Here is a 9,544-nt window from a genome sequence, read left to right on the forward strand (position 1 = left end):
AGGACTCTCCTGTGTGCAGGAATCTCCTGTGTCCAGGACTCTCCTGTGTGCAGGACTCTCCTGTTTGCAGGAGTCCCCCCGGGCTGGCACGAGGGGGGCCCTGTGGCTGCTGACGTGAGTGACTCCCCCTTATCTCTGACCCCGCGATGCAAACAGGACAAGGTGACCCTGCAGGTGCTGGGCTGGTGCCAGGCTGTGCCCAGGACAGGGAGCCCTGTGCCACTGGGATATTTCATGAAAAATCTCTTCACTAGGATTTCTTCTCTTGGGAAGCTGGGAAGCTTCAGCTTCTTCTTGTTTTGCTGCTTTGGAATGTGATTTGGAGAATTGTTTACTCAGCATGGGAATAGTTTTAATTTAATGACCAATCCCAGTCCAGCTGTGTCGGGACTCTGGTCAGTTTTTATTATTCATTCTTGTTTGGCCTTCTGATGTATCTTTTCCCTTTCTTTAGTATAGTTTTAGTATATAATATAATATAATATAATATAATATAATATAATATAATATAATATAATATAATATAATATAATATAATATAATATAATTTCTAGAACTATATTACATTATATTAGATTAAACTACATTAATATATTATGATACATAATTATAATTAATTTATTATGACAATTATTATAATTATTATGTAATTATAAGAATGTAATTACTATTATTATATTAATATAATATATAATAATATCCATATTATTAAAATTAATATAATGGCATAATATAATATAATTATTATAATTCATATAGTAATTCCTAATATAATATTATATCATATTAATACGATATTGTAATATAATAATATAATATATAATAATATATTATTATAATAATATACTATAAAATTATTATAATTATTATATTATTGTAGTGATATCTTTATTATTATATTAACATAATACATAATAATATCTATATTATTATATTTAATAAAATGCCACATAATGTCATAATATAATATAATATAATATAATATAATATAATATAATATAATATAATATAATATAATAATAAATCAGCCTTCTAAGAACATGGAGTCAAATTCTCATCTCTCACCTCGTCGTAAAACCCTCCCAGCCCCGCAGCCCCCAGGGCGTCCCAGCCCCTCCGAGCTCCGGGATCCCCGCCCCGTCCCCGCGGTGCCTGAAACGGCTGCAACAGGGGCCAGCCAGAGTGAAGGGCAATAAAGGGGTGTTTATTGAAGGGCTTTCAAAGGCACACCGTGGCAGCACCAGAGCCATGGCTTTTGTCGCGATTCGACATGAAATGAACGACACTTGCACGCTGAGATGTCCAAGGCAAAAAAGCGTGTTTATATCTGGGCCTCAATATTTATAGAATTCCAAAAGTGACCATGGATTGGGGGATGAAATTGCCAACTCTCCAACCACACTGGTCAGACCAACAATCCATCAGTTCTCTCCTCCTCCAGAAAGAAATGCAAAATAATCATTATTTACATGAAAAGTGTGTTAGAAACTCTATTTTAAAAACGTAAACATCAGAAGGCTTAGAAGAACTTTAGAAGAACTTTAGAAGAACTTTAGAAGAACAGGGCTCTGCCCGCATGGCTCTAAGTTGGAAGCAAAAGAGGGATTGCTCACAAGATCTTATATTTTTATGTTTTGGTCCATTTGCATCTTGGAGGTAATTGTCCAGTTACAGCCCCAGCCCATGAAGTCCCATCCTTGTTTTTCTCTCTTCAGTCCACATTGTTTCTGCTCTTGGGCTTGAGATCCGGATTGGCTGTCCTTGGGTAGAAGGAATTGTTCCGTCTAACTTCTCTCCTCTCCAGCCGTGTCCCTGTCCTGTCCCAGCTCTATCCCATTCCCATCCCAGCCCTGTCCCTGTCCCATCCCAGCCCTGTCCTGCTCCCGTCTCAGTTGTGCCCTGATCAGGTCCCATCCCAGCCGTGTCCCCTTCCCATTCCAGCTCTGTCCTGGTCCCATCCCAATTATGTCCTGGTCCCATCCCATCCCATCCCAGCCATGTCCCAGCCGCTCCCATCCTGCTCTGGCTCTCGCAGCTGCTTCACCTTGGAGCAGACATCAAACAGCGCTGGGGACTCGCCCGTCCCGGCCCCGAAGGGTTCCTGGCTCCGTTCTGGCCGGGAGGGGCTCCGTGGATCAAAGAGCACCGGGGCTGCACTCACAGCCCCGGCTGACTTTGCCTGTCCCTGCTTTGCCACCAGGCTTCCCCCACCGCGAGCTCTGCTCCTCTAGGGAGAACTTACAAGGATATTCCCTGGGATATTTCCTATTTCCTAGAAGTTTCCTGCTAAGATGTTTTATTTCTTTTTGTTGTGGTGGGGTCTGCTGGGAGAAAATAATTTGTAATATTTTTCACCGGGAGATGTCCAGAAATTAAGCACAACTCCCACATTTTTAGCACTTTCTGCATCCACTTTCACTCTTCAAATTGTCTCATCCTTGATTTTTCCTGGATAAAATAAAGAGGGGACGTGGAAACTGACGGGCAGCATCCAGGAGCCAACACCTGGGGAAGGGATTTGTGATGCCACGGAGAAATCAGGGCATCCCAAAATCAGGGCATCCCAAAATCGGGGCGTCCCCAGAATCGGGGAGTCCCAAAATCGAGGCATCCCCAAATCCGGGCGTCCCCAAATCTGGGCATCCCCAAAATCGGGGCATCCCCGAAACAGGGGCATCCCCAAATAGGTGCATCCCAAAATCGGGGAGTCCCCAAGTCGGGGCATCCCAAAATCGGGGAGTCCCCAAATCAGGACATCCCCGCGGAGCCGAGCGCGCCCCGAGCACTTTTGGCCCTGCGGAGCCGCCGTGGCGGGGTCACGTGTGCGGTGCGGAAGTGGAGGCGAGGGGCGATGGAGGGAACGCTGGAACAGCATCTGGAGGAGACGTGAGGGGACAGCGGGGATGGGGGGGACATGGGGAGATATGGGGGGACACGGGGGATGTGGGGGGGCATGGGGGAACGAGGGGAACATGGAGGCACGGGGAGATATGGGGGACATGAAGGGATATGGGGGGCACAGGGGGGTGGGAGGAACAAGGGGGGATATGGGGGGACATGGAAAGGACAAGGGGACATTGGGGGATATGGGGGACACAGGGGGATATGGGGGGATAGGGGGGCACGGGGACGTGGAGGCACGGGGGACATGGGGGGATATGGGGGCACGGGGGGATATGGGGCGGCACGGAGACGGGGGGACACGGGGGATGTGGGGGGCATGGGGGGGATATGGTGACATAGGGACACGGGGACATGGGGCGATATGGGGGTACACGGTGGGGGCACGGGGAACATGGACACACGGGGAAATATGGGGGGACATGGGAAACCGGGGGTGTCCCCCACACGGGGGTATGGGGGGGACGTGGGGAGATGGGGGGACACAGGGCCGGGGGCTGAGGGGGCCGGGCTGTCCTTGCCGGGCTCTGATTGCTGCTCTCTCCCGCAGCATGAAGAGCCCGGCCGTGGTGGGTGTGCTGTGCACCGACTCGCAGGGGCTCAACCTGGGCTGTGAGTGAGGAGCTCCGGGCCTGGGGGGCACCGTGGGGGGCTCCTGGCACTGCCCCATGGGGGTTTGGGGTGTCCTAGGTCCTGCCCCATGGGGGGTTTGGGGTGCCCCAGGTCCTGCCCCATGGGAGGGTTGGGGTGCCCCAGGTCCTGCCCATCTCCTTTGAGGGGCTCCCCAGGATGGGGGCACCAGGCCCAGCCCTACAGACCCTCCCTGGGGGTGCCCTGTCGTGCATCACTCTGGGGACACCTGCCCTGCCCCACTGCCCTGTCCCCTCCTTTGGGTGTCCCCAAGGGTCACCACCTGCCTGTGCCTACCACGGCCAGCTCCTCCTGACACCTCAGTTTGGGATTTTTGGTAGAGGGAGAGGAACTATTTGGGGAGATGCTGAGTCAGCCCTCAGGGAGGGAATTGGGCCCAGGCAGGACCAGGGAGGGAATTGGGCCCAGGCAGGACCAGGGAGGGAATTGGGCTCGGGCAGGAGCAGGGAGGGAATTGGGCTCGGGCAGGAGCAGGGAGGGAAATGCCTGGGGCAGGAGCAGGGAGGGAAATGCCTGGGGCAGGGGCATCCCCCTGGGCCTGGGGGGGCAGTCAGGGCTGTCCCAGAGCAGTGCCCTGGCACAGGGAGGGTTATCCATGGCCTCCCCCTGCAGGCAGGGGCACCCTGTCAGATGAGCACGCTGGCATCATCTCAGTGCTGGCCCAGCAGGCGGCCAAGCTCACCTCGGACCCCACGGACACGCCCGTGGTGTGCCTGGAGTCAGACAGCGGGTGAGCCCCAGCCTGAGCTGCCTCTGAGCCCCTGTGCCCTCCCCCAGCCCTGGCAGCTCCTGGAGGCAGAGCCTGGAGCAGCCATGGGGGGAGGCACTGCCACAGGCACTGGGTTAATGGAGGTGGAAAAGCAGGGGGAGACCTTCCAGGGGCTGCTGGTTACTGCTGCTCAGGAGATCTTCCCCCCTTGGGGTCCCTGTGGGTGACACGGCCTGGGGTCCCTGTGGGTGACAATTCCTGGGGTCCCTGTGGGTGACACAGCCTGGGATTCCTGTGGGTGACAATTCCTGGGGTTCCTGTGGGTGACAATTCCTGGGGTCCCTGTGGGTGACAATTCCTGGGATTCCTGTGGGTGACAATTCCTGGGGTTCCTGTGGGTGACAAATCCTGGGGTCCCTGTGGGCGACACAGCCTGGGATTCCTGTGGGTGACAAATCCTGGGGTCCCTGTGGGTGGCAGAGCCTGGGGTCCCTGTGGGTGACAAATCCTGGGGTCCCTGTGGGTGGCACAGCCTGTCAGTCCCTGGGGCAGCAGGGGTGTCTCCATCACTGCCCATGGAGGGGGGAGATGGAGCAGCCAGGCTCTGGGGTGGGGATGGGCCCTGGGCTGCTCAGGGATTCCCCTGCCCTCTCCCCAGCCCCAGCAGCTGCTGCTGGCCCAGCTGCCCCCCCAGCCCCTTGTCCTTGCTGCAGGAACATCATGATCCAGAAGCACGACAGCATCACCGTGGCCGTGCACAAGCTGCTGTCCTGAGCCCTGGGAGCAGCTCTGCTCCAGCTCCTCCCTGCACTGCCACCCTCCCTTTGGAGCTCCAAACCTGGGATGAAGGCTCTCCCTCCCTCCCTGCCTCTCCAGCTCACATTTCAGCCCCTGTGCTGCTGAGGATGAAGCATGGGCTCCCCCCAGGCCCTGTAACAAGCAGATCCTCCCTGCTCTATTTGGGGGGCCTCATTTGTTGGAGAAATCAATAAATGAGCAGTAAAAACCTTCCTTCCTCCTCTTTGCTGTGGCTGGGAGAGCTGGGCCTTGCAAGGTAACTTCTCCCACTGCCTTCATTAGCATTTCTCTGGAGAAAGATTGGAACTCTGGAGGCTCCTCTCTAGAAAAGGAACAAAAGCTTTCTGAGGAATTTCTCCCAGGAAACATTTCACCTCCTCAGGTTAAACATTCTGTGGGAGTTCTTGCTCACTGTGCCTTGGGTTGAAGTTCAAACCTGGCCCTGGGAGATGTGAAGGGATCTTGGCAACGTCCTCACAAACCCAGGCCCCTCTTCCTCTCACAGATTTGAAATGCTGCAGGGAAACAGTCCTGCAGGAAGATGGGGGAGCTGCTGCACCCCAATGGTTCCTGTGTGCTGGGGAGGGAAAAGGAGCTGGGCTGCAGCTGCAGGAAGGGGAAGGGGAAGGGGAAGGGGAAGGGGAGTTTCACAGCAGAGCATGAGGGAAAAACATGAGATTGTCACTGCTAGAAGTAAAGGGATGGGACTTTTCATGCTAAGAATGTTTTATTGCTCAGGTAAACATCAGTCTCAGAGGCCCTGAGGTTTTAGAGGAGCAAGCACTCAGCCATGGCTCAAGAGTAGCACAAGATTTTTTGTTACAAGGCAATATATAGAACTTTCTAAACCAACAGAAAAGGCCAAAGGATTTATTTTGTTTTTCTGACCAATCACCTTTACTTATTTCTGCAGATACTTTTATCTAATGGGCTTTTAACTCACAAGTTTTAACTTAATGTTTCTGTCATAACTTCTAAACTCCCAACCTACTCCATACTATTACATTACTTCACTATAAACCTTTCACTATCTTACCCATTCAGTTTCTCACTTACTTAAGGCATATTCTTATTTACAACTATAGAAACATAAAAAATATTATATAGAAAATATTATATAGCAATATAATTATAATTTTTCTGCTTTATATCTGTGTATTGTATTTTTACATCAATCCAAGCTTCTCCCAAGGCTGTAAATCAAACCCTTCAGTGTCTGTGGAAGTTTTTCCAATTCCCACAGTTGGGCTGAGTCAGTGCAATGCCATTGTCACTGCTCTCTTTACTCAGACTTTACTCTGTTGGGCAGTGATAGTCCCAGGCTCACACAGGAGTAGCCCCTGCCAGGCCAGGCTCCACACTCAGCTCAGTGTTCAGCTGCAGCAAAGCCCTGATCTTGGCCTATCCAAGCTCTGATCTTGGCCTATCCAAGCTCTGATCTTGGCTTATCCAAGCTCTGATCTTGGCTTATCCAAGGCCTGTGCCGGCCCTGGGAGCGCTGCTCCCCTCTCCATCCCTCCAGGCTGGCAGCAGCTGGAGCTGCAGTTTCCCCCTGATCCAACAGCTCTGAGTGCTGCTGCCCCTCTGCCCCCTCCTTAAACCACACTCACTACAAACCTGATCCTAAATAAAGCTCAGGGTACATATTCAAACTCTTTTCCTGCTGGGAAAGCTCCTGGAGATCCTGGACTCCACCAGGAGGATGCATTCAAAAACCAGGAGGTTTTGCATTCTGTGCCAAGGGAGGGCAGAGAGCATCACTGTCCCCACTGATGCCACTTTTCTCTGACCTCGGGAGTGAATCCCACCTGGGCTGGCAGCTCAGCAGGAGCAGCAGGGCTGTGCTCACCCAGGAGCTCGGGCAGATTCACAGTGGGGCAGGGAGCTGTGAAAAACGCCAACCACTTGTGGGGGTTTTTTAATTTTAAAAAGTTTCATAGTAATGAAATGGTTATAAAATTAGTAATACAGTTAGAGTAATAATAATTTGGACGATTTGGATTAGGACAATATGAGACAATAGAAACAGTTACAGATGGTCTGGGTACCTTTTTCTGGGCAAAATAAACCCAAAAAAGGACCATGTTAACAGAGGATTAACCCTTAAAAACAACAGCCTGTTGCATATTCATACACCTCATACATGGTGCATAAATTCCATTCAAACACAGGATTCTCTCTGGGCAGTGTCAACTTCTCCCTCTGAATCCTGACAGCGCCTTCGAGGCAGGAAGAAGTTCGTTTCTCCTGATAATGGAGCAATAAATTCTTTTTCTCTGAAAGATTTGGGTGTCCTGTGGCTGCTATTTCTCTGTGAGTCCTTTCTGTACATCCTTTATCGATGTACCGAGTCCTTTATCTTGACATCTTCAGTGTCATGCTTTTTGTAAGCTACAAGAATGTAAAATTTGGTGGGTGGTTGGTTGATGATTTATCATCATGGTTTCTATTTTTGTTTGGGTTTTTTTTTATGGGGAGTAGTTCTGGGGTTAATTCTATGTTTGTTTGGGGGTGGTTATGGAGTGATGATGACAGTTGGTTACTGTTTTTGATACTAGGAAATATAGAGGAAGGTTAATTGAAAGTGCATTGATAACAAATGATTTGGATAATGTAGGGATATATGGTTTAATTATTTGACAAAAAAACAAAAGTCAAGATAAATGTCAAGATACTTTAAAGAAAAGTATCCATAGTTTCTATTTCAACATTTCTTATAACCTAAAACTATACTAACAGCTACTTAAGAGAATTAACACAGCATCACTTTCTAACACAACACATATAATATTGTTATGAAAAGAAGCTTGACTAGGCCAATGTTCAAGCAGCAATCAATTTATTAATTAATATGGTAAAGTATGAGCAATACAGCGCTGGGTACAGTGTGGGAAGTTTTCCCTCCAACTGCACACCGATAGTTGAGGCTTACAGGTATTTATAGGGGCACTCATCAGCTTTCTCAGCAGTTTCTATTCCAATTCTTACTCATCAGCAGTTTCTATTCCCAATTTTTACATCACAATTCTATACACTATTGTGATTTAGTTTTTCTCAGGATGTATCCCAAAAGGAGCATCCCCAGATGGTGCTGGTCTGGTTTCCAAAAGAAGAAAGAAATCCCATCTGGTGAGGTCCAGCTCTCCAGATGTGGATCCACCTTTTAATTGCAAGGACTATAAATCTCATAACAGTGATGTCCAGCTTCCCTTGGTTGAAACTATAAATCCTTGAGTGGATGTTCACCTTCCTTTCTCAAGCTGCTTTTCTCTGTTTCGTTAAGGTGTGAGATAAGCATGTTTCCTTTATATATATTCCAGAGCTATAGTTTCAAGGATACAAGCAATATTCTAAAATTATACTTCAAAAGGTTATTATTGCAGAGCTCTTTAAGGCTTAGCTACAAGCAAAGAGCAACATCCTTAACGCTTTAATTCCAATGCTCCTAAATCAACGAAGGTTAATTGCAAACAAAAGATGGGTTCAAAGGCCTTCTTCCATGCTTTACTTTCCTCAGTTATTATTAGAATTGGTCTTTATAACTGTCCCATGGTCGCTTTCCACACATATCACAATCACAAATACACACATTGCCTGTTTGTACCTGACACCAAACACAGCTTTGTATTTCACAATACCCATTTTAACATTTGCAAAAAGCCAACCATAAAATACGTATTTTTCACAGAGCCAAAGCCCGGGGCTGCTCTGTCCAGCTGCAGAACGCTCAGTTTTCCATCCTGTCCCCGCTCAGTGATGCTGCTCCCGGCCAGGACAGGCAGGGACCGGGCTCTGCCCCAGCCTGGCTCCAGCCCAGCGCTGCCAGCCCGGCTCGGCTCGGCTCGGCCGGGATCCGGAGCTTTTCCCGGGCTCAGAACTTTGCAGGCTCCCCCTCCTTTTCCTTCCCTACAGGATTTCTGCTCCAAACGCCTCGCGTTTCCTGTTCCCAGCTGGGCAAGGGGAGGGACTGCCGGCCTTGGGGCCGCACGAGCCGAGCTCTGCCTCCAGAGAGGAGGAGGAGGAGGAGGAAGAGGATGGGTCCGTCCCCCCAGCGCTTGCCACGCTCCATGTCCCGCTCAGCGCCGACACCATCATCCTCATCCTCACCGCATGGGAATGAAGGAGCAGACTCTGGGCTGCCAGGTCAGGAAAGGGGAATTTAATCTTTGGGGCAGATGAAGAAGCTCTGAAAAGATTGAAGAAGCTCTGAAGAGATTGAAGAAGCTCTGAAAAGATTGAAGAGACTCTGAAGATATTGAAGAGACTCTGAAGATACTGAAGAAGCACTGAAGAGATTCCTCTTTGCTGTCGGCAGTCCCGGGGAGGATTTTCCAGCATGCCGAGCAGTAAGGAAAAGTTCCAGTTCATCACCCCAAGGGCTGTAGGGTCCAGCTGCTGCCTCGGGCAGGATCCTGCCTCTGCCAGGGGCACGGGGTGGGTGAGAGCATGGGAGCAGAGAAAGCTGGAGTGGGAGAGCTGGCAGAG

The 9,544-nt window shown here is 49.8% G+C and overlaps 1 protein-coding gene across 1 annotated transcript; it reads left to right on the forward strand.

The window, feature by feature from the left end:
* The first annotated feature begins 2,809 nt into the window (after positions 1 to 2,809).
* Positions 2,810 to 5,272, forward strand: LAMTOR5 (late endosomal/lysosomal adaptor, MAPK and MTOR activator 5). Its single transcript, XM_066565319.1, has 4 exons — positions 2,810 to 2,886; positions 3,452 to 3,513; positions 4,165 to 4,282; positions 4,975 to 5,272. The coding sequence occupies exons 1-4, from the start codon at positions 2,852 to 2,854 to the stop codon at positions 5,033 to 5,035; spliced, it is 276 nt and encodes a 91-aa protein (XP_066421416.1). The 5' UTR covers positions 2,810 to 2,851; the 3' UTR covers positions 5,036 to 5,272.
* Positions 5,273 to 9,544: the final 4,272 nt, after the last annotated feature.

This window comes from Molothrus aeneus, chromosome 24 (assembly GCF_037042795.1).
Source record: "Molothrus aeneus isolate 106 chromosome 24, BPBGC_Maene_1.0, whole genome shotgun sequence".
Lineage (NCBI taxonomy): Eukaryota > Metazoa > Chordata > Aves > Passeriformes > Icteridae > Molothrus > Molothrus aeneus.